Source organism: Podarcis liolepis (genome assembly GCF_965112155.1).
Source record: "Podarcis liolepis genome assembly, chromosome: 13".
NCBI classification, from domain to species: Eukaryota; Metazoa; Chordata; class Lepidosauria; order Squamata; family Lacertidae; genus Podarcis; species Podarcis liolepis.
Genome location: NC_139573.1, coordinates 27,463,192 through 27,488,669, shown reverse-complemented (window position 1 = coordinate 27,488,669; position 25,478 = coordinate 27,463,192). Strand labels below are relative to the sequence as shown.

The 25,478-nt window shown below is 42.5% G+C and overlaps 1 protein-coding gene across 1 annotated transcript; it reads left to right on the top strand.

Moving 5' to 3' along the window:
* The first annotated feature begins 3,870 nt into the window (after positions 1 to 3,870).
* On the top strand, positions 3,871 to 24,214 carry LOC310691116 (cytosolic phospholipase A2 gamma-like). The gene is made up of 15 exons (XM_083470718.1): positions 3,871 to 4,142; positions 4,944 to 5,063; positions 5,233 to 5,375; positions 7,657 to 7,855; positions 8,720 to 8,828; positions 9,612 to 9,770; positions 10,933 to 10,986; positions 11,996 to 12,061; positions 13,036 to 13,161; positions 13,847 to 13,984; positions 15,308 to 15,352; positions 18,108 to 18,191; positions 19,179 to 19,333; positions 20,691 to 20,856; positions 22,966 to 24,214. The coding sequence occupies exons 1-15, from the start codon at positions 4,119 to 4,121 to the stop codon at positions 23,127 to 23,129; spliced, it is 1,752 nt and encodes a 583-aa protein (XP_083326844.1). The 5' UTR covers positions 3,871 to 4,118; the 3' UTR covers positions 23,130 to 24,214.
* Positions 24,215 to 25,478: the final 1,264 nt, after the last annotated feature.

The window sequence follows — 25,478 nt, the reverse complement described above, 5'->3', positions numbered from 1 at the left end:
CATAGGGCGCACCTAGTTTTTTGGGGGGGAAATAAAGAAAAAAAAATTATTTCCCCCCCAGGTGCGGGGCTGGAAGAACCAGGTTGGGGAACAGTGGGAAGGCACGCTCTGCCTCCCCGCTGTTCCCCGAGCTTGTGGGGCTGGCGATGGGGAGAAGTGCGCTGATCCCGGGATGGCAGGCAGCTCTGCCCCGCCGTCTGGAGCGGGGCGGGACTTAGCGCCCCGCTCCGGGTGGCCGCGCAGATCTGCCTGCCGTCCCGGGACTGCAGGCAGCTCTGCGCCGCCATCAGGAGCGGGGAGGGGCTTCGCCCCCGGCTCCCGGTGGCCGCGCAGAGCTGCGCTGATCCCGGGACGGCAGGCAGCTCTCGCCGCCATCTGGAACGGGGTGGGACTTAGCGCCCCGCTCCCGATGGCCGCGCAGAGCTGTGCTGAGCCGGGGACTGCAGGCAGCTCTGCGCAACCCTCGGAGCCGGTCTCCCGAGGGTTGTGCAAAGCTTCCTGAAGCCTGGAAAGTGAGAGGGGTCGGTGCACACCGACCCCTCTTGCTCTCCAGGCTTCAGCGAAAGCCTGCATTCGCCCCATAGGACGCACCCAGATTTCCCCTTCATTTTTGGAGGGGAAAAAGTGCGTCCTATGGGGCGAAAAATACGGTAATTCACTGCTGCCTCTTGTTCCCCCCTCCTCTCAATCCTCCTCTTCTGCCTTTGGTTCTTGACTGCTCTCTGCCACAGACTCTTCCTGCCCACTAAACCCTGTTACCTCTTCAGCTGCCAACACCTCCTCTTCCCAGTGTGCTTAATCCTCTCCATCTGACCACATCATTGTCCCACCACCAATCTGAACCTTCTTCATTTGGAGTGAAGATACCCTTGTGGGGTTGTCTAACTAGTGCCTCTCACCACTCCTCCGTTTCGCAGAGTTGCCAAAAAGTTGGGAAAAATGGTTGGGGGGGTATGCGAAAGATCTCTGTGCTGGAGAAAATCTTGAAGAGGGGGAGGTGGTTTAACATAATAGCCAAATTCCTAAAGAGGCAATGGGTGGGTTTCCCTTCTCCCACTCCCTTGCCGACACACTAACCGCACTCCTTGTACCCCTCAGCCTCCGATAGTTTTAAAGCTGCAGACAAGCGACATGACCGTAGAATAGACCAAGGCTTCCATGAGGTTCCACTCAGCTGAACCAACCGCAAAATACCGAAGACAAAAACACAAGACAGAAGCGAGAAACGGCAACCGCGTTGCGAAATTCCCCAGCTGATCGGCAGCAAAGGGGGAGCTCCTCTGCCGTGCTTGCCTTAAATGCGGCAAGCCACACTCCCCGAGCCAGTCGATTGGCTGGCCAGGGGGATAACGTGGCAGAGGATTCCCCAGATTGCGCGAGGCTGGGAGCCAGCCTCTGTGAGAGTGTTGGGAGCAGGAAGCCAGCAACACCACCTCCTCCCGAGGTTGGAAGTGGCTTTGGCAACCTTTTTACAGTGCTGCTGGCAGCTTTGCAGAACTGAAGGAGGTGGGCACCTGTTGGAGGGCAGCTTCTCTGGCAGGGAAGAGGCGGAGGCTCCAGGCACAGCACTGCGTCAGCGAGGCAGGCGAGGGCAGCATGCTGATGCTGGGAGGCACTGCTGCGCCCAGCCTCCACCTCTTCCCTGGTGCCCGTGCCGCAGTGGCCACGGCAGGTAGAGGCTCTGGGCATGGCGCTGCTTTGGCGCGGCATGGCAGAGGCGGGTGAAGGCAGTGAGATGATGCTGGGAGGTGCTGCATCCAGCCTCTGCCTCTTCCCTGGCGCACTTCAGAACGTGGCGCCCTGGCGCAATGCGCCACTTGCCTCTATGGGCAAGATGCCCCTGACAATGGTCTACCACAACTGAGGGCAGCAGGCTAGTTTTGGGTGCACAAAGCAGGACATAAGACACACACAGGTCTATCCTTCATCAGCTTACCTCCCCACTGCCCCCTGCACCTCAACATCTGCCACCTAAGGTGGCAGGAAGCCTCCTGCTGTATAATCAATGGAAGGGCCAGTTCTACTTTACTCCTGCCTCTGCTCCCTGTCATTTATCTGGTTAATATCCACCCTATTACCCAATGACCATTAAGCTTACATTTGGAAACCTCCAATTCTTGTGAGGCTGAATAAGCCCATTGTACAAAACTAAGGGACACATTCATTACCTCAAGCCTACTGATACGTGAACCTCAGAAGGTTGTTCATGAGATAATGTGGACCTTGAGGGAAAAAGGTTCCTCAATTCTATTCTATCAAGTTAATAAGCAATGTAGCAACCCAAGACATATACCTTTCTTTTGTATTTTTTTCTGAGGGAAAGTTTGTATTTATCCACTAGGAAGGGTTGAATTGATTGTGGGGTGGGTATTTTTTTGGCATAGCTGAAAAAAACTCTGGTTGCTGTAAAACCTCTCCCATAGCAAAAATATATGCTCATAACATTACAGCAGCATATATGCTTGACACCAGTGCACAACAGGAGTGGTGATCAATTGCCTTGGTAGAGTTTACCCCATGATTGCCCTTGTGACAGGGACTTAACTTTTTCTTGCCAACTTCTGTATCCCCGCCCTCTATTAAATTTCCTTGGTTTTAAGCCCTCCAGGAGACACAACTGACAGAATCCTCTGTGGGTGGTTGAAGTTTTCTGTGGCTGGGTAAGTTACATTTCAACTTGCTCTCTCTCTTGTCTCCACTCTTCACAGTTAGCTGTCCTTTCTAGTTCTGACCCAACCTTCCATACCTCTGTAAAGTAGTACTCCCCCCCCCCTTTTAAGAAGAGGATTCAGAATATCAGTGTTTCTACAGCTCCACCTCCCAATGTTTTATGTTGGAATTTGTATTGGTGAAATAAGGAATCCTGCACATCCTCTGAAAGAAGTTAATATTTAGCAAAGTCTGGGCTATTCTCCTGGTGATAGAGAGGTTCTGGGGTGAGGCTGCCACAAATTAAACTCTCTGCTCCAAACTCCTCCATCATATAAGCCTGTACCTTGAACCCTAGACTGTTCTTCAGACAGCCTGCCAAGCCAAATTGGGATCTCTGCACCAGCTGAAGTTTTTGAACAGTGCATTAAGCCATGTAGTTGTGAGATTTGAAAGCCAAGAAATGCTTAAGGGATCTTACCATAACTGCCAGGATGAAGCTCTCTTCCTTTTCTAGAGTCTCAGGGTAATTCCATACAGCAGTTTATTGTGGATTCAATGCTGCTTTTGCATGGAAAGCTTGTAAAGTGTCTACATTATACTATTGCCAAAATGCTACCCCATATTATTTCCGCATTTAATTTTCATTTATTGTTTCAATGAAAAATCCAGTAACTGAATGAATAAAAACTCACAGCAACAGTAAATCTGGATTAAATGGAGAGGGGGAAATGGCATTGTATTTTGATGAGGATGATTGTGTGTGGATGCTGGGAGAAATTAACTAATAAATAATTTGAATCCACAATAAGATGCCATGGGGAAGTGCCCTCAGTCTCCCTTGAAGGGAACAACTTTGAAGGTGGGATTCAGATGATATTTGTGGGGGGAGGGAGTGTTCTTTACTGGGTTTTTGTGAAGTGATGAGGGGTCTTCTTTCGTCACTTCTATTTACCGTACATAAACATTAAAAGCAAGGACAAGCCAGTTTTATGTGAAATTTGACAGCTCTGTTGCTATAGGCTTTGAAAAGGTGCTATTTGTCTCACTATCTGCTCTGGAGAAGGAAAGATAAATGTGAACATTGCCACCTCATAAAAAGCCAGTAAATTTCCACACCCAAAAGTGCCAACCCACCTGAACATTGCCCTCCCTCCTGATCTTCAGAAGGGTTTTCACCCACACCCACTCCTAAAATCTCTTAAATTGGGGTAGACTGAACATTCAGCCCAGCCCAACTTATAACCCAACAGCAGGTTCCTTCCTGCCCATTTGGCATTCAGTGCTATTTAGTAACAGGAGATGAGTGACTGAATGGTTTCCTCTTATTTCATCGAGTAGCTGTTTGTTGCTCTAAAGTAACTGGAGAAAAGCATAAGCAACAGGAAACAAGAGGTGCTTTTGTTCTCACTGTATTCAGGACCCCCTGCTATTGCTTCCTCATTTTGAGCATCAGTAAAGAAGAGGAGATGAACATCTTTCCATCTAGGACGGTAAGTGATATCTACCTTACAATCAACAGTGCCTGATGGTTTCTGCTCCAAGCGAAAATAAGTTCTACTCAGTAACAGTCCTCTAATTCTAATGCATGCTAAGCTACAAGCAATAATGGGTTCTTCTGTACTTTTCTTTGCTATGCCTCAAACATGGCAAGGGGAAGTTAGGACCAAAGCATCTCAGATTATCTAAGAAAGGGTGGGTCCATTTAGATATAATGCAGAATGATGTATTGAGAAGCTTGAAGGCTGAAGAGAGGGAAGCCAGATTCTCTCTCCCTCTTTTAATAATGAAAGAAAAAACAAAACTCTGCTATCTGGTCCAATGGATTAAGATTTCAATTCCAGGGAGGTTATCTTGTCACTTGGGGGAAGGGACATAGTTCAGTGGTTGACCATCTGTATTGTATGCAGTAGCTCCCAGCTTCAATCTCTAGGGTCTCCAGGTAGGGCTGTGAAACTTTCCTGTCTGCAACTGGCCATCAGTGGAGACAATGCTGAAACTAGATAGTCCAATGGTCCAATTAAGTATAAAGTTCTGAATTGGACCATTGGAAGGAAGGAGGAAGTGCAGGGAATGTACAAGACGGCAGCTCACTAACACAAGGCCAACTGATGTATCTGAACTAGCCCAGTTTGGTTTGACTTAATCCACTGATGAGACCGTTATACTGGCCTGAGAAACTAGAGCCACTGAAACAATTTCCCCAAGTGATGGTTTGGTTTTCATAGTCAAAAGATGGCGTCATTGCATTTTCCTAGCATGAGAAACCTCCTCCCCCCCATTTCATTTCTCAGCAGGAAAAATCTGAAGTCCGGATCATTCAAACCCTCACACAGGGTGAACAAGCAGCTGTTGCTTCTAGAAAAGAAACAGTGAAGAAATGCCTTGCCAAGCTTGGGATTCCACATGATGTGGTAGGGTTTCATTTATTATTAGTAATAACAATTAATTATAATGATCAAACAGAAGCTTCATCGGGCTGTGTAAAACAAGTATGCTTTGGGTATTGAAAACACACACTTTATTTTTTCATTCCTTGATTAAACAGAGATTTGTTAAGTCCCCTCCCTTTTCTTCCACCAGGACAAAACCCCAAATATTGCTGTCCTGGGGTCAGGAGGAGGACTGAGGGCCATGATTGCCCTTTATGGGACATTGACGGAGCTGAAGAAATATGATCTCCTGGACTGTATTATGTACTTGGTTGGGGTATCAGGTTCAACCTGGTAAGTGAATGTAAATGGTTAATGAGAAAAGCAAGCTGTGGCATGTGGTAGAAGCTGCAATCTCTGGCAGCAACACCTTATCACAACTGATAAAAATCTCTGTGCCATCAGCATTTACAAGATCAAACTCAGCCCATGGCAGCAAGGCAAAAGCAACATGCCTAACAAAGCTACATTTTTCACCGGGCTCAGTTGGTAATGACAAGAGGTTAAATTACAGAAAAGACAGCTACCCCACAACACAGTCTCATTTTAGGCTCTATTCATGGGCAAAGTATCTTGGAAATGCAAAATATATAGTCTTCACAAATCATTTGTGCAAGACAAAGGGCACACACACTTCCCCACAAGAAAGAGTGGGTGGTGTTGGCATAGTGAAAAAAATAGTTTTCACTATCCTGGCATATAGAGAGTCATTTTACAGAAACATCCTGCAACACAGAGAAATAATAAGGATGTCACATTGGTAAGCAATTATTACACCAAAGAATACCTTTTCTCATGCTCTGGTGCATACAGTGGTTCCTTGGTTTGTGAACAGCCTAGTTTACGACCATTTTGGATTACGACCAATTCAAACCCGGAAGTGCGCGTCCTAGTTTGTGAACTTTTTTGGATTATGAGCTGGGGTTTTTTTTTGGATTACGAACAACTTTTTTGGCCCCATTGGCAAAAGTGTGCCTTGGGTTACGACCTGTTTTGGTTTATGAATGGACCTCCAGAACGGATTATGGTTGTAAACCAAGGTACCACTGTATGTCTTGTCAGTGAATGGAGAGGAGTGTGATCACATGCATTGACTCTGATGTCTGACTTCTGCACACTGAACAGAAAGGGCTTTATGTCAGTAGAGCTGGATACATAGAGGCTGGAGCTAGGGCCAGTTGCCATGATATATGGTTTTATTGACTGTGTGGGACCAAAGGAACTTAGGGACTCTTCAACTGTTACTATATTGTACACTTACTCTTTATCACATATGAATGAACACTGTAGACTTGGAATTTTAATCCCAGCTGATTGCAATGTAACTTCTTTTATCACTCATGAAAGTTCATTCAAGTGTGTGTCTGGTTGCATGTAAACTCCAAGCTGAAACTAAAAAGGAAGAGAGTTGTTAAAGCTTCTGACCTGCAGAGAACATTCTTCATTTGCTAGTCCTTCGAGTATTTTCAAAATTAGTAGGTAGTCGTGTTGGTCTGACACAGTCAAAATATATGAAAAAATAAAAAAAATGCCCAGTAGCACCTTAGAGTAATGGACAGTTATATAGATAGATAGATAAATAGATAGATAGATGATAGATAGATATAGATAGACATGGGTGGCGCTGTGGGTTAAACCACAGAGCCTAGGACTTGCCGATCAGAAGGTCTGTGGTTCTCATCCCCGCGATGGGGTGAGCTCCCGTTGCTCAGTCCCAGCTCCTGCCAACCTAGCAGTTTGAAAGCACATCAAAGTGCAAGTAGATAAATAGGTACCGCTCCGGCGGGAAGGTAAACGGTGTTTCCGTGCGCTGCTCTGGTTCTCCAGAAGCGGCTTAGTCATGCTGGCCACATGACCCGGAAGCTGTACGCTGGCTCCCTCAGCCAATAAAGCGAGATGAGTGCTGCAACCCCAGAGTCGGCCACGACTGGGCCTAATGGTCAGGGGTCCCTTTACCTTATATATATTTCAAAATAGGATTGTGTCTGAAATCCATTGCTCCTTCACATTGTTTCAAACGTATTGTTGCATGTCAATCCAATCTCTGAGAGGTACAAAATCCCAGGGATTCCAGAAGCTTATTATTCAGGGTTTGTGTTTTCTTTGGAATGAGGTGCAGTCGAAACTGTGGTGTCCTTAGGATATATGGTTTATTTACACACACATATATAACCATCCCTCACAATGGATGGGTTTACAGCATTGACATCCCCAAAAGGGTCTTGCTTCTCCCATAGCTGCAGCCTTCTATTCCAACAGAAATCAGGCATGGGTCTATCTCTCCCAGCTGCCAAGCTTCTAGCGCACATCACTCAAGTCTCAACTCTGCCTTTATCTTTCTATGTACCGGCAGGTTGAGGAAGGGGCCCCCACCCATTTGTTATCTGACCCAGAGCCACTTTTTTGTTATCTTAACGGCTCATACTTAGAGGGCCATTACCTCACCAGGAAGATAGCCTACCTAGTCCATGGAATTGAATCCATGCTGGATTCAGGAATTAGATGGGGCCCCCAGATATACAGCCTACATCCCCTCCACAAACTCATCATAATGTTTATATTGTTCCATGAAAAGGTGCATGTCAGCTCTCTACAAAAATGAAGACTGGTCTGAAAAAGTGGAGGCCTTGGAAAAACTTCAGAAGGAAACACTTGTAAATGGCAAATGGGATTTGAAGAAGGCAACAGAAGCTGCATTGGAGGCCTCAAAAGATGAACATTACTCCTTGACTGATTTCTGGTCCTATTTTATTGTGTATAAAATGCTAAAGGAGGTAGGTGGAGATTTTTTTAAAAGGTTTTTTAAAAACCACATGAGACCTAAACTGAACAAGACTATAAAGAAAGTTAGCAGTTACCAAAAGTGACCAGGATAGTATTTTCCCCCTCAAGGCCCTACCATTATCTCTTATATACCATATGAAACATATAAATCCATTCATATATTCAGAAGCACTAAAATTAGGTAGGTAATTTTGTTTTCATCTCTGGATTATTATGTGGTAAGGTGTTGTCTGGAGCTAGACAGGAACGGTTTGAAGAAGAGATTTTGCCTGCAAGTTGGCCAACCATGATCTGATGCACCCCTGGGAAGAAAGAATGAGAGTCAAGTGTGGGTTGGTGTCAGGAACCACTGACCACTTCCCTATGTGGCGAGCAGTGTCAATATAGCTTCTTAATCTAGAACCATGTGGATTCACTCTCTACTCAGAGTGGCCAGTAACCTTATGAAAATTCTTCAGCATTTTAATGCAGATTTCTCCTAATAAACACACGTTTGTATGTAGTTTTGACTAATGCATACATATTTGCAAGCAATGCATCCTAATACCATGCATTCTGCATGATATTTTCACTTATATATATTCCTTTTTATGCACACTTCTACCTAATATATGCATTTTTGTGAACATTTGTTATCGAAGAGGTGCATTGCAAAATTCAGACAAGTGTGAATTTTGTGTGTGTGGTTTGGTTCTCAACTTGCACTCAGAAAGTGCAGATTTGATCAATTCGTCTTCAAATGCAAACTGAATCAAATTTCTCCCCCATCCCTGAATGTTACACACAAGTAAACCCTGACAGCTGGGGAACAGGTAGAGTAGTAAAGTCAATTAACTAAACCCATGTCTTTTCAGCTTGATGAACGCAACTTGACTGAACACAAGAGATCATGTGAGAATGGGAAAAATCCTTATCCCATCTATGCAGCTGTGGACAAGCACAGATACGAAGGACACCACATAGGTAATAACATGATGATATCATTTTCTCTTATTATTTTCTCCCATCCATTGGTATCATTCACTAAGGTCTTTCTCCACATGTCTCCCCCTACAGTGTTAGCCCGCTGGCTACCAGTGAGTGCCAAAACTCTGCCAGCTTACCCAGGACCACATCAGATTTGATTTTAAAATGAGCTGATCCATCTTCCTCCCTGCCAAAATAAAGAAGTAAATCAATCAATCAATCAATCAATCAATCAATTAATCAATCAAGACTAGCAGCAAAACCAATTCAAATTTTCCAGAGGGCAGCTCTTCAATATACCAGCATGGGCAAAGCAATCAAGATGACCTTGTCTGTGAGGTTACATTGAAGAGCTGTCCCTGGGGAAACTGAGAATGGTTACCAAAATCCCCAGCATCATCATGGGAGAGGGACGACTTTGCAGCCACAAGGGTTACACTCTGATTGCTGTGTATTTCTGTGGGTAAAACTACCCACCCTGATACTGAAACAGAGATTAGCAAGTTCATCTGAGCAACTGGATATTAGCACGTCCCTGCTTGCCCAAAGAATTTCATGGTTATTGCTGACTTCCTTTCAACTTCACTTCAAAATGTTTCCCCTGCACAGGGCCTTCCAAATCGCTTTGCATTCTGCTTTAGATGGAATTTCTTGGCAGCTCTTTCTTTGTTGATTTGTTTCCCATTCATTTGTCTACTGGGCATTCTGTTCTCATTAGCACTTTGGGATTTTCTTCTCATCTCTCTCTCTAACTTTCTTTTTAATCTTCTTTCCTCCCAGGCAGCTGGTTTGAATTTACCCCACACGATGCAGGGGCTCCTGGCGTAGGTGGGGGTCACAGTACAGCAGGATATGTCGAAACCAAACTCTTTGGGAGTCTGTTTAGAAATGGAGAACTAAGCAAGAAGAAAAAGGAGAAAGATATTACCTACCTTCAAGGTTTGCCAACCTAGTTTTGCTTATTTGAAGCCTGTCATTCTCAGAATGCCAAGTAGAATAACCTCCTCTGAACCAGTGGTGGCTGGAACAGGTGGGGTGGAGGGCAGGGGCACCAGCTGTAAATGAAGCTAGACCCAATGACAGTCAGGACTACCACCCAATTGGTGGCAAGACAGAAGGAGCTGGGGGCAGGTTGAGTATAGTTTGAGGTTGATGGACAGTGCTCCATTCATGCTAATGGACCAGCCTCCTCTACTCTGAAGGTATTCTAAAGATGCACAAGAAGCAACTTCACATCAAGTCCATTTGGCTTCATGCTGTTTCAGCTCAGTACTATCTCTTCTAGCAATCTGGGCCCCAGACATCACAGGCTTGCAACTCCCATTATCCCCAAACATTGCCTATGCTGGATGTGGCTAGTGAGAGTTCTTTCTGTGATGATCTGGATGGTCAGAGGTTTCCCATCCCTGGTTTATACTGATTGGCTACAGCTCGCCAACATTTCAGACAGGAGTCTTTCCACCCTCAGCTTTACCTAGAGACAGCAAGGATTGAAATTGGGATAGTCTGCATGCAAAACATGTGCCATGGCCCTTCCTCTCTTTTTGCAAGATCAAAGAATAGAGTGGGTGTGTGATCAGTTGAGAGGTTTAGCAGTGGAATTCTATCCATGCTTACTCAGAAGTGAGTTCATCTGGAACTTGCTAGGGACTGTGTTTAGAACTGTAACCTTAACATGCATATTTACAACACTGTAGTGTTGAAACATGCTAGGTTTATGGGGTACATAAGAGGAGTTCATGCAGCAACATGTCCTGGAGCAGACAAGATGGGAAAATGTATATCCAAGGAGACTATGATGTGTGCATTGTTATCTTTATAATCTTTCAAAGGATGGAGCCATTTCAAACATGGCTAGTTAAATGCTATATGAGCATTAAACATCAGGTTTGGACATTTATAGTACACCAAAGACCAGTGCTTTTTTTCTGGGGGGAAGCTGGGGTACGCATATGCCTAAAAATTTTGCGAATCTAAGTTTGGCCCCATTGAGGGCAGTATTTCAATATGAGTAGGAAAATTAGAGTACCCCTAAACATTCTTTTTTGGGGGGGAAGGACTGCCAAAGACTGTTAAAAAGCCATCTCTTCCTGATTTTCAGGTTTATGGGGAAGTGCTCTTGCAAGCGAGCGAGAAATTAAGAAAGAAATCCTTGGTAAGTTGCTACATTTTTGCCTCTGTTGCTCAATGAAGCAAAATTCTTCATTGTGACTCAACACATTTCTGAGTTAAGAGCTCCTTGTTCAGGAGCTATAGACAGAAACAGACAACAATAGTGCTATGATTCTTTAAAACACTTCTTAAGTTGCATGCATGCTGTGGAAAGTCTTCATGGTCCAAAAATAAAACACATGAGAAAAAATTGCTTTCCTGAAGGCTTAAACCCTTTTAATATTGTAAGCCACCCCTATGATCCTTGGATGAAGGGTGGTATTGATAATTAATTAATTATAATAAAACCCATGTCAGGCAATTAAAAGATGCATTGACGATGAAACAGCATTTGCCAGGTACTAAACTCAGACCTTAGCCATGAAATCACAAAAATCTATTTGTTCTCCTTGAACAGCACACATAAACATAGGGTGGTATGTAACTAAATAGATCTACTAGCACAATGATTTCTGCTTGCTCCCTCCCCTGCTCCCTCTCCAAATGCACTCTGGAGGGCTGGGGGACTGACCAGAACAGATATATTGGGGCATAGGGAGTATGCAGGGATAGAAGAGTTGACAGAAATTCCTTTGCACAGCCAAAAGTCCCCGTACTAGCAGATCTATTTCACTAGATGCCTCCCAAGCACCTACTTTTAAGGCTTGCTGGGTTCTGGGAGATGGAGGGTCTGGAATGCTTTCTAATGACAATGTGTCAGCTGGGTGTTGTTCCAGCTGTCCCATGATTTCCCAGCTTTCCCCCTCATCTGCCTCTGAGCTCAATCCCCTTTTGTAAATCTATACTGTCTTCCTCCTCCCTGGAAGGGTCAGGATGGGGAGGCGGTCTCCACCATTCCTGCTCCTTAGCCCAGTCCCTGATGTCTTGTAGTAAAGCTACTCTGGTCTCCTTTGGGAGGAGGGTAGAATTTTAATAATATATTAAATGAAACAATGATACATATGAGAAAGTAAGCCTTACTTGTGTGTTAACGTAGGAATTTGTCTTTCAAGGTGCTTTACTGGATTTGCTAAAAAAGGACAAAGAAGCTTATTTTAAAGCCCGTGAATTGAATCCAGGTAACTCAAGTTTCCTTCCATCAGTTTTCTTTCCTCATCTTTATGAGATCCCAGTCATCACCATAAACCAGGAGAGGACCATATTTTGAGGGCCAAAGAATGACATTCTCTTTGGGTAAAATGGGTGGTGGTGGTGACACACTTTCTCCCTCTGTCACCCCTTCACCACATGGAAGGAGAGCAACAAACCAGGAAACACAGAGAGACAACAATGGACACCTTTTTGTTTCTTTCTAACCCATCTCCTTTCTTTTCCTCCCATTCTTTCACATCCCTGTACAGATACCTATTCACCTACATTCATTCCTACAATTACCTTCTACTGGAATTTCTGGTGTTCTATGGACTTGTGCCTTCAGACAATTTGGAAGCTTCCCATGGATTATGAACAACTTGCACTTCTGTCTGCAGTACACACCAGAAAGTCCCTGTTACCAAGCAGTATAAGCAGAACTTTGTGAAACTTTAGGCTAAGCACAGGTTAGAGTAGTGGCTCACAACTGCCTCAATAGTTTGGGTTCAGGAAATTATATCTATCTTTGAGATCTCCTCAGGAGTGGTCCTCTCTTTTAAGCAGAGCAATTTTGGGTGTAATGAAAAAACAAAATTGTTAGTTATTTATGCTTATTATAGGCTTGCTCCCAAGAAGGGGTGCTTGAGAGATTTTTCTTCCTCAGGTGCCAAACTGACTTTGTCTGCTTCGCATGTCATTTGTTGTTCCAATCTAAGGGAGAGATATATATTTGGGCTGGTTTTGGATCTTATTGACCTATGCAGATCTTAGGAAATGTTAAAGGCAAAGAATGAAAAGGAGGACATCCCTTCCCCACAAAGTTCTGTTGTGTTTATGAGGTGGAGGGATAGCAATTGCTGGACATCTGAACAAAATGGCCACAAGTAAAAAGCTCATTTACAATAAATAGAGAGCAGGCCGGCCTTTGTAACCAACTTTCCTGTTGTGTTTCATTCTCAAGAGTACCAGGCACTTAGTTTTCTTTGCAAGGCTTATGAGTATATTTTGGAGTTGCAACTGTCTATATTAGATGCTTCAGCAGCAGCAGCAACTGGATTTTTTGACCTTTTGGAGAACCTCCTGAAAGGTAAGTGATTTCTAAGCAACATATTTTCTTCCTTTTGAAAGCAGTATGGTGCTTTGTGAATAAATTGATGGGCACTAGTTCAGAGTAGGCCCTCTGGAATTAATGAATCTGTTAGATATGCCCATTAACTTTTTAATTTTCATTATTATTATTATTATTATCCATCAAAATTCAAGTTTGCCAAAATATAATTACAACAAAAAGTGTGGGGAAGAGAAATGTTAATGTTATAACTAAGTATACCTTAAATAAAAACAGATTGCAAGAAAAGCAACAATGCTACTTTCCAAACAGAATATATACCATTACTTAAGTGACTTACAACATCCCTAAAAGTATACTTAAACTTGTGGTTTCCTGTACTCTGTTGCACCATTATGTTATGAGCATGCTCTACTTTTCTACAAAGCAATTATGAGGCTGTCTTCCTTCTCTTACTCTGAGAAGAGTTATTAATATTATCATATTTATATATTTCCCAAGTTTTGATCATCCATTCTTCTACAGTCCTTCCTTATATCATAGAATCTTCCATATATATGTGTGTGTGTCTATATATATATATGTTATTGCAGATTTTAATACAGGTAGCTGTCCATTCGGAGTAAATAACCCATTCTTTCCACTTTGTTGCTTAGTTTTTAATCCTGCCTTTATTCACCATGCCTCTCTATTTTCTGTGAAGTCCATAGTACTAGCAAAAGCTATAAGGCGCTCAAAGAGATGCGTCAGTCCTGGACGACAGCAGATGAAAAGGCAAAAGAGGAAGCCTGTTTGAAACTGTGGGAAGCTTTGCATGAAGATTTTGGAGGCAAGTACCATAGTGCTCATATATTGCCTTCTAACAGTGGTTCACTACAAAGTTTAGGGAATCGGGTTTTGGTAATATAATATATGCTGGTGCTCACTTTATTATTTGTGTAAGAATTATCCTAATAGCAAACTCAGGTGACAAGTGCTAACACTATTGCACCCAAACAACAGCCACTTAAAAGAGAGAGAGAGATACCAGTATGGAGTTTGCAACAAATACACATGTATACAAGCATGCACATTTGTGTGTGTGTGTGTGTGTGTGTGTGTGTGTGCGCGCGCGCACGCACACACACACACACACACACACTTTGTTAATTTTTAACAAAACTACTAATTGGGAACCCTCCCCCCAAAGGCCTGATGAATACTGAGCATGTTCAGTAGCTGCAGAATGTACAGTAACAGTCTGAAAAGAGAAATGGAAAGGCCTCATAAAAGAGAATGGCTGGAACCCAGGATCACTCTTTTAGGGTTGAGAATAGACTTCAACATCCATACCTGTTGCTTATGCTTAGAAGTGAACTTCCTACTCCACATGAAAAGTGTTTCGTTTTTTAAAATCCCAGAGAAACCCTGAGCCAATTCAAAGGCTCAGAAATGTGTCATTCTGCCAGCCATGTGATGACCTCTCCTGGCACACAAACTTATCACTGGCAATCAAGGATGGTGGATGTTTGTAAGCTTTTACAATGCTTGTCTGACAACCACAATTTTGGAGCTAGGTGGGGCTGGGGGTGTTAAGCGGGTGTAATTTGGATTTTCTCCAATAAACCACACAGTTTCCTATTTAGAGGGACATGGATCAGCTTATTTTTAAACCAACTAGCAAATGTTGCAGGGACGGGACATTGTTCAACTTTTTAGAGAGTGAGCCCCTTTCAATGAAATGGAACTTACTTTTGAGTAGGGATGGAGGAGGAATTAAAGTTGAACATGTCAAATTCACAGAAAAGTGCATATATTGGTGAAATTAACAGCCCTATTGCACCCCCAAAAAATGTGTCCATGGGAATTTAAGAAGCTTAAGATATGTCTTATCTCCCTGCGGTATCTTCAAGCTGCTTGTTGAGATGGTCTATACAGTGGTACCTCGGGTTTAGAACTTAATTCATTGTGGAGGTCTGTTCTTAACCTGAAACTATTCTTAACCTGAATCACCACTTTGGCTAATGGAGCCTCCCACTGCCCCTGCACGATTTCTGTTCACATCCTGAAGCAAAGTTCTTAACCCAAGGTACTATTTCTGGGTTAGCGGAGTCTGTAACCTGAAGCGCATGTAACCTGAAGTACCACTGTAGTTCTCAAATGGTTGTTTTTCTTCCGAAAACAGGAGTTATAAAAGTGATATCTATCAGCCCTTTTCAAGCCATTAAAAGTAAGTAATTGCTTTTTTATTTGCATTGCCTTTCTCTTCTCTGTAGCCAGTGCCATTTAGAGAATAGACATAGAGTTAGATTTGGATCTTTAATGCCTGAATAAAGTCCCATTTTAGACTCATTGAGTTGAACCCAAAGAACTATGAACAGAAAGAAAACAGCTGCTAGCAGTGTTCCACAAGCACCAGTACAAGCAGTACAAGAGATTCTGTTTCATGCTTACATTGGGCAAGTGCAAAACTCTGCAACATGTTTTGCTTCAATTTCATTTTTCCTCTTAGAATGCTCTGGCAGAGGGATGCGGAATGTGTGACCCTCCCAATGTTGTTAGATCCTGCATCTCATCAGCTGCACTGCCAGTTATCAGATATAATGGGAGACACAGTCCAATGATATCTGCATTTCCCCATCCCTTCTCTAGAACAAAGCACACATCTGTGCATATGTGAGCAGAAAGTACCTTCTGGAGCTAGCAAGGTTCTGTTATGTGCCTTTGGGAGAATCACTGCCTCTCAACTTTGCACCTCTAAGTAGAATTAAGAATATCAGCATGGGCTTGGTACTGATGAGCACTGCAAAGGCTACTAAGCTCTTAACAAATCAGGAACGCTATCAGTTAGTAGCAATGGCCATCTGTACTCTGAAACATCCCTATGGAAGTGCCTGAATCTATCCAGGAGAGCTTCTTCCCCATGCAGTTCCATTTCAGCTGGAAGCAAGTGGAGTGGTTGTTGGCTGCCATCTTGATAACAAAGCACACAAGTCGTAATTAGCTTGAAGATTTATTGCAAAACAAACAATCAGTCTCGGAAGCTCTGTCGGAGCTTCTGTAGCTTACGATTCAGTTGACCCTTCTGAGGAGTGCTACCTGGTTCTGCAGAATATCCTGAACCTATGACCCTTACGTTTCTGGGTTTGTTTCCCATCTAATACCTTTCCAATACGTCTACTCCTTGGGCTCAGGGGATTAATTGCCTCCTCTTCCAGTGAGGAAAAGCTCCCCCTCCTGCTTTCCAAGCCTGCCTGTGCTTCTTGAGTGAGTTGGCTTCTCTCCACCCCGCTCTCTGCTAACGTCTTATCAGTATTCCATTCTGTGTTAGGGGGAGGGGGAGTTCTTCTTTTTTGGCGATCATTCGTAGCCAAGTAAGATTATCTTCCATAAACACAGTTTTGACAATGAGTCTGTAAGTGACTGGAGACAGCCGACTACTCCCAGCTGTCTGACTGCTTCCTAGCAGATGTGTTCAGATGTGTTCATGACAATTGTTCTATTTCGGGCATAGGCAAACTCGACCCTCCAGATGTTTTTGCCCTACAACTCCCATGATCCCTAGCTAGCAGGACCAGTGGTCAGGGATGATGGGAATTGTAGTCCCAAAACATCTGGAGGGCTGAGTGTGCCTATGCCTGTTCTATTTCATTACCATTGTGTTGAAACAGGAAATGTGTTGCATAAAACCTCAGGTCAACATGGAAGCGGACCTTCTTGGTAGTAGCACCCTTCCTTTGTAATGCCTTGTCCTGGGTAATTTGAGAGGTGAAATAGTAATGAGCTTTATATGTCTCTTTGAATGGTGTATTTTTAAAAACCCACTTGTTATATGTATTTTTAGAAACTGAACAAGAAATCCTCATAAACTTCCACCCCCCCAAGAAACATTCCATGGATATATAATGTAAATTATATAGTTAAACATGAAGTTTGTAAGTAGCTTAGAATTGAAGGGACTCTCTGTTTAAGCAGATTGTCCCAATGTGACCCATAGGTGGTGAGAGGTCAGCATTGCTCTTTCCACTGAATTCAATAATAAGTACCATACAGTTTCAAAATCACATTTCGTATTTGTGTTCCTGAACACTCTAAGGTGTTAGTATCATCAGCTCACAGGCAGAGGTACCTGGCCTCCCCCGAGGCAATTGAGCGAGATACTGTGCTTACCGTCCGTCTGCGACCTCGGCAGGCTTGGTAAACAAACCCGGCGATTCTTCTCATTAGTCGTGAGAAGAACACACCCTCTGCTTCTCTCTCCCTCCCTGCATTCTCCCAGGGAGGAGAAATGAGACAGACAGGAGTCCTTTCTACATGTTTTATTCCTGTCACTCAACAGTACATAGAAATGTGACTGCACCCTTCAGACTCCATTAGAAAAGTCTCACACTCCTCCCCTGTACTTCCAACACAGGTCAGATGACACTCTGAGCTAACATCCGGTGCTCAGTACAGAGAATAGGCTCCACCTTTTCTCTAACAGTACAGTGAGAAACCACAACATCCTGTTTTGCATTCCAGCCATCTGGAGCTGGCTTTTGCCTTGGTGCTTTTTCCTGACATAAGGTGCTTTGTTAGTTTCTCCATAAGGGATATGTTCTTTATTCTGTCCCACCATGCCTCTGGAATTAAATTATTTGCTGCTTCCCAATGTTGTGTAATTATATTTCTAGCTGCAAACAATGATTAATAGGTCCTTAATGAATAAATTCTTATTGTCATCTAGAGACAGATTTAATAAAGCTAGCCTCGAATCAGGTTGTATCACCTAATCCGAGGCTTCAAATATTATTTCCCAAAGTAATTGAAAGGTGTATGGTTTATCCAATCTTTTGTGGACTATTTACTTCAGTGTGAACTGTTCAGTTGTATTTGTTTATATAGTTTGTTCTTCTTTTGTTTGGTTTTCAGGAAGCCTTATCAAATGCTATTGTATTGTTATTTATTTATGTGGCCTTCTTAGCTCTGAATCTCATTTAATTTAGACTGGATCATGCTCATCCACAAAACCAATGTCTGTATTCTGAAGTGGACTTGGGGAAGCACCGATAACTTCTTTCACAACGACCGTAAGATTGTATTGCAATCACATTCACGATAGTTTACTTATAATTGAAAGTTTTTATATTTTACAGCAGAACCTCAGTTTTCGAATGTAATCCATTCCGGAAGACCCTTTGACTTCCAAAACGTTCGGAAACTGAAGCATGCATTTCTGGAAGCAATTACTCAATATGGAAAACTCAATATGGAAGCCGTGTGGCACGTTCGGCTTCTGAAAAGTGTTCAAAAACTGTAGCATTTACTTCCGGGTTTTTGGTGTTCGGAAGCCAAAATGTTTGACTTCTGAGACACTTGAAAGCCGAGGTACCACTGTACTGCATGTTTCGGACTGTGACTGCCACATCATCATGCCATGGGGATACTGTCAAATAGGGATAAGTTTAGGGATGGGGCAAGGATTTGGACTAGGGATGGTCAACTATTGGTTGACTTATCATGGAAAGAATCAAGTAGTGATGGCCGTGTCCCCTCTCCCAAAGACAAGTTATCTCACTCTGCGGAAGGGGATGGGTCACACCTATTAGAGGGGCTCATTGTGAGACAGCTTCCTATGCTATGCATTCCTGCTCCTAAGAGAGTCAGCTAGCAAACAGCAGTTAAAAGTAAAATACTACTCCAAACTCCTTTCCAAATAAAACCTTTCATTTAAAGTAAAAAACCTGGTAAAGTAATTCTTGAATTGGTAGATTCAGCTAATAAGTCATAGAGCCAAACCTCCTCTTCTTCACTGGAGTTTTCCATTAATGGAGAACTTGGAGGTGCATGTGGCAGCTTTAGATATATTTCAAATTAAGAAGGGGGAAAAATGGAAATCCTCAGGAACAGTATGCTTCACCTTGGAACACACTGGAACAGAGTTGCCTTGGGGCTATTTGACTCATATTTGTATCCCAACTGATCTTTCTCCAGAGCTTTATTAACAATCAATCACCAATAGGTTTGTGTTGGTTCAAACATTTACACTGAAGTTTTGTGTGATATTATGTTCTTAGCCGATGTTAAAGTCCCAGCGCTAAAAGGGAAAGATGTCGTGTCCCTGATTGATGCTGGCCTGGCAATAAATACTGCTTACCCGCTTATTCTCTACCCTGAGAGAAATGTGAAGCTGATCCTGTCTTTTGACTTCAGTTCTGGGGACCCTTTTGAGGTAATTCATTTTATGAAAGGGGCAGACAGATAGGCATACAAGGCTAAAATACGTCTTGTCTCCCTTTCTAATTTTTCATGGCAACAGGAATTCAGATGATGAAGTGAAACCTTGTAATGAATGTGACTAACTGTAATGGATGTGACCATTAAATTCAGTGAGGCTACTCTGAGTTTAACTTAGTTGGATACAACTCTTTGACTCATTTCCTGACCAATCGATTGTTGTCAGAAACCCCCCTCTCTCTGTGAAATAACTATGATACAACCTCTTCTCAAGCATTATCCCAGTTTTCCATAGATGACACTGCTTGGGAATATCCGCTCACCTGGGACTCTGGGTGGGCAGCTGTTGCAGAATGGCCATGGTGGGTCCAGGAGACTGCCATATTCTAGTGGTTGGAGGAGGTGATGGCTGGCACTGCCCACCTCCAGCTACGTTGGGCACTCAGGTAAAGGTGAGCAGTGCTCTCATAGCCAACCAAAGGCAGGAGCTTAGGGGCAGCCTGCAAGCAGCCTGCCCCCAGCCTATTTAAGGGGGCAGACAGGTGTTGGCCGCCCTCATGGCTGACAGATCAAGTGGCAAATAAAGCATTGGGCTGGATCCTTGGTCACAGGGGTACCCCGTTAGAGGGGTGTAGGAGGGCTGACTGTCTGGGAGACCACTGGGGGACCAATGGGCCAATGCACCACTATAAATGGCAGCCTGCGTGGGGTCATAGCATCCAATCCATGTTGTGGGTCACTCCCCAGCACAAGTTTGACCCCATCAGGTTCCTTTCAGGTAGCAGACAGGCTGCCTGATGCAGGATACATGCCCAATGCCTTAGCCAAACCTACTCTTTTCTGTAATCAATAAACCTATGGCCTAATTCAACCCAATACCAGTTTCTGGTGCAATTCTTCACCCCCCCTTCACCTGCTGCAGCCATTATGCTCCTGTGCTGGCAAGTATCAATGCATGCAACACTGAGAATCTGATGTTAACAGAGCATCGGAGGAGGAAGCAATGTTACATCACTTCTCAAGCTGCTGAGGTAATGTTAGGGAAAAAAGGATGTTTAGGAAAGAGACATATAGAAGCTTAGTGGCAGAACACAGTTTTTCATGCAAAAGGCCCCAGGGACAACCCCTTGCATCTTCTGGTAGAGCTGAGAAAGATTCCATGCCTTAAATCCTAGATATTGCCAAGAGGTGAAGACAATACTGAGCTAGATGCGCTGTTGATCTGACTTGATAAAAGCCAGCTTCCTGTGTTCCTGTGAGCCCCTAAAAGCAACACAGGAAGCAAAGTGGCAGCTATTTTTCCAAGTGGATTTGTCAATGCATTAAATAGTTTTTTCTTCCTTTTGGCGCAGACCATCACAAAAGCTGCAGAGTACTGCAAAGTCAATGGAATCAAATTTCCCAAGATAGATGAGAAAGATCAGCAAGAGAAAGACAACCCGTTGGATTGCTATATCTTCAAAGGAGAAGGCCTAACTATCATGCATTTCCCACTATTCAACAGAGTCAACTGCCCAGGTAACTTGAGAATGGGGCTCATTTGGAGTTTTTGTTTTTGTTTTTAATGATCAGAGATTAAAATGATTGAGAAGTAAGAACTGAGTGGGTCATTTCCTCCCAACATTAAATTGCTCTGGTAGCACATTCACCCTCATGTTTAAACTCATCTTCCTTTTTTCCTTTCTTTCTGAGACATTTCCCCTTTTCCTGACTGGTGAACATTGCCTTCCTTAAGGTTCCTTTCTTCATATCAGATACATCCTACTGGGGCCTCATTAAACATCCCTGCCACATACATTCCAACATTTCACAACTGAAAATAGGGACAGACCTCAAAGCCCCTATTCACAAGCCACCCGATTGCACATTGTTCTATGCAGTCTATTATATCCATAGACTGTCCATTCATTTTTCTAAAAAGGACAATAGAACATTTCCTCTTTCAGCTATACTACAAAAATATAATTATCATAGACTCATGGAATAAAAGCAGGCCTTGTAAACCACCCTGTCCTGCTGAGTTTAGGAAATTTAGAGCTTGAACATCCCAAACAAGTAGCTCTCTAACCTTTTTTTCGAAAATCTTTGACAAAGATGTCCCCAAAATTTCCCCAATTAGCTAAGATTGCAGACCCCATGTTTTTCAAACGCCTAGCAATGGACCCCCTACCTTTGAAATTTTGGGTATCTCTATTGTAGTTTTTGTTATGTGATTCTCCTAATGTTCAGATGAAACCTCCCCTTCTGTAACTTAAGCATATTAGATCTACTCTTGCCCTCTGGGTAATATATTATCAATATGATATCAATAATTTGAAATCAACATCACCGATGATAGTATGTGAAACAGGAGGCATTGTACTACATGAGACATTATATGCTCTAGTGCATGTCTTTATATGCCTGTGTATAAATATTAGATGCATCTGTGCAACCAAACTCAGAGTTTTAAAAGCTAGAGATCAAGGGAATGCAGCGAATCCTGCATAATGCAACTCTTACAGTGTGCTCAATGAGCAATTCAATGTTTAGCTGTGATCCTCTTTCTGTAGAAAAGTGCAAGGGGGGAGTAAATTTACATGCAATATTCTTCTTTTTTGCCTTATTTATTATACTGGCACCAACACAGACAACACTCACAAAACAAACTAACAAAAAGATACTACAACTACAAATGCAAAGCAGATGTTAAAGACACATCACTAATTCACTCCTTATTAATTTCTATTAGACTTCCTTCATCCTCAGCACAGGTCTGGTTGTATAGTTAGTCAACTGTTTCTTTCACAATTCCTCTTCTCTATTTTTCTCTTTATCTTACATTCTTACACCATAATTTGTTTTGCGGAAATTAGTCAAGACAAGTCCAGGTATTACCTAATTTGAGGGCACTGCTTTTTCAGATACTCACTATATTTTCCCTATTCTTTCTGAAATTTTTGTTTGGATTGATCTCTAATTGCCTCTGTCAATTTAGCCAGTTCTAAATACTCAAATAACGTATCTTGACACTCTTTTTTTTATTGGGATTGTCTCATTTTTCCATTTTTTGGCAATTAGAATTCTTGCTGCAGCTATCACACAAAGAAATATTCTCTTATTTTCCCTTTCAATATCTGACTCTAATGTTCCCAATAGAAGGGCTTCTGTTTTTTTAAAGGTTTGTTTGAATATTTTCTTCAGCTCTTCATAAACCATATCCCCAAAACTTCTAACTGTATCACAAGTGCACCACATATGCAGCAGTGTGCCCTCTGCTTGTTTGCACCTCCAACACATTTTCGATTTTGTTCTATACATTTTAGATAGTTTGTAAGGTGTTATATACCATCTGTAGAACATTAAATAATTTTCTTTTATTTCCTCACATGCCGTGAATCTCCAGTTCTCTTTCCATAATTTTTCACATGCTGCTAATTGAATAGGTTTACCTATATCTATTGCCCAATTCAACATCACTTTCTTTACTTGTTTGTCTTTCACCTCCCATTCTAGTAAGGTTCCATACATCCTAGATATTACTTTTATCTTGTTTTGTATTAATTTTCTTTCCAATAAATGCAATATTCTTAAAATCATCAGTAATGGGTTCCTTTATAGTCACCCTCCAATGTGCCTGTTTTTCAGGTAAAATTGAAGAATACGCTTCAACGTTTAAAACCTTCAAGTTGAAATACTCAGATGAAGAAATTGAAAAGCTACTCACTGCAGCAAAGATGAATGTAGCAAATAATCATCAAAAGATTCTGGGTGAGATCAAGGATATTATGCGTTCTCCTCAAAGGCCTTAATCAAATGTTATAGGCCTTCTAGCTTGTGAAGAGCCTCAAAGAGCTGGCTCTCCTCATGAGATTTTGTTTGTTTGGAGAACTTAAATTCACTTTTGGGTATTGGTTGGGTGCAAAACTGTAATGTCTGCTTTAAATATAAAACATATGCTCAGGAAGAATTCCTTTCCTTTTTGAATGTGTGTTTCAAGCATTGTCTGTTCATACATAGGTGATTCTCTGCTTCAAGAATATGGAACTTTGACCCTCCAGATGTTGTTTGGACCGCAACTTCCAGCATATCTGAACATTTGTCATGCAAGCTGAGGCTGATCAGAGATGTTGTTGGAGTCCAACAACATCTGGAGGGCCACAGGTTCATCATGCCTGGTCTAGATGGTACAGTACTAATAATGAAAAGTATAACAATGATTATGATAAAAAATAACATGTATAATACTGGCAACGAAACAAGTTCATATTGCATATCATTGTAGATATAACACTCTCTGGATAATGTGGTATATGGATTAAACAGAATGACTATGGTCCAAAGGAACTCTCTCCCTCCTATTTTTTGTTTATGAGGTGCTTTTAATTATTCTGTATATTACACAGCTTTTTACATGGTGTAGTACTAAGATTGATAAGTATAAGGCAAGATTCAGATTCAGTTACTTCAGTCCCACTGAAGTTGCAGTTAACTTGTCCCATTGATTTCTATTGGAGAAGAGCACATAGGGAGCTGCCTAATTCCGTGTCAAATCATTGGTCCATTTTTGCTCAGTGTTGACTGACACTGGCTGTCCAAGATTTCAGACCAGGATCTCTCCCAGCCCTTCCTGGAACTGTCAGAGATTGAACCTACAGACAACATGCATGCTCTTCCACCCCCAATTAAATCTATCATAAATACGTGATATACAAGGGAAGTTTTGCAAAGGAAAACAATCTCACTGGACTACACAGCTTCTCAAGAAAACAAGCCCTCTCTGAAAGATGAGACATCCAGTCAAAGTATGAATAAAACGAAGAAACAAAATAAGACCACTATAATGAATGTAATATGTGGAATGTAATTAATCTAATAAAGATAGCACCTAAATGTTCTTTCATATGTTGTCAGATTTTATTGGTAAGTACAAGGTTTTGAAAGGCAAGTGCTGGTAGTATGGCCACGCTGCCAAAGGGCTAAGAGCTGCACCTCATCCTCACTTTTGTATTAGGAGCTCTCTCTGTGTGAATGTGTGGGTAGAGCTAGACAGAGACAAAAGTGGACAGATCAATAGATGCGGCTCATGTATTTTTTCGGTAGAATACATTCCAGCCGCGCGGAAGTCAGAGGTTTGTACACCAAGCTTTCAACTTATGCTCACATTTCTTATGTGATCCCAAGCTTACATTAGGGTTTATTTCCAGAGGCAAAAATCCAGACAAAAGAAGTTGTTGAGCTTTTATTCCCGCGATTGCAAAAAAATATGCTGAGCTTCTCTGCTGAGCCCATGCTGCCCACACTAGAGCCCATACCTGAACCCGAACCACCCACCCACATGCACACCCACCCACAGAAATTTAACCCCTCCCCAAACCCCAGACATTTCCTTAGAATGGTAAAAATCCTCCTGGAGGGGCATGTTCGCCCCCAAAAGAGGACATGTCTGGGATTTCTTGGACGTATGGCAACCCTACCTTATATCGGCAATAAAATGCAGAACTTTAAAGGTTTAAATTACATTCACCACCTCAGTTAAGTTAGAGCTATTTCAAATAAAACATAGAATCATAGAATTGTAGAGTTGGAAGGGACTCCAAGGGTCATCTAGTCCAACCACTGCAATTCACGACTCCTGCCCACAGCTGTCACTGGGTGGACTCGAACCACTAACCTTCTGGTTAATGGCCAGATGCACTGACCCATTGCACCACAGGAGAGACTAAATATTTGAAATGCATTTCCTTATTCTTCTCCCTTTCTATTTGCTTTATTTTGTATTTTGGGATTGAAGCTCATCAAACTCACCATCCAAGTACAACCTTGAGATGGGGTGCTCCCCCACCCTTGAGACATTTTTCTAATGTTATTATAAATAATGTTGGTTTCTCTTGAACTTTTTGGAAGTTGAGTGTTTAGTGATGCTCCTCCTCCTTTTTCAAACTTATCCCCACTCCAACATGGGCATATCCCAAGAGGTTAATTAGCCAGTGAGTGTCGTCTTCTTGCTTTCTTCATATGTAATTACAGTCTAGATAAGAAGCACTGACTATGACAGAGAATCAGCCATTGTCACTGTAACTGATCCATCAGTATGATCAGTGAAATCTTCATCTTATTACCTGAAGAACGTGAATTTCATAATACAGCAAAATGCCTTT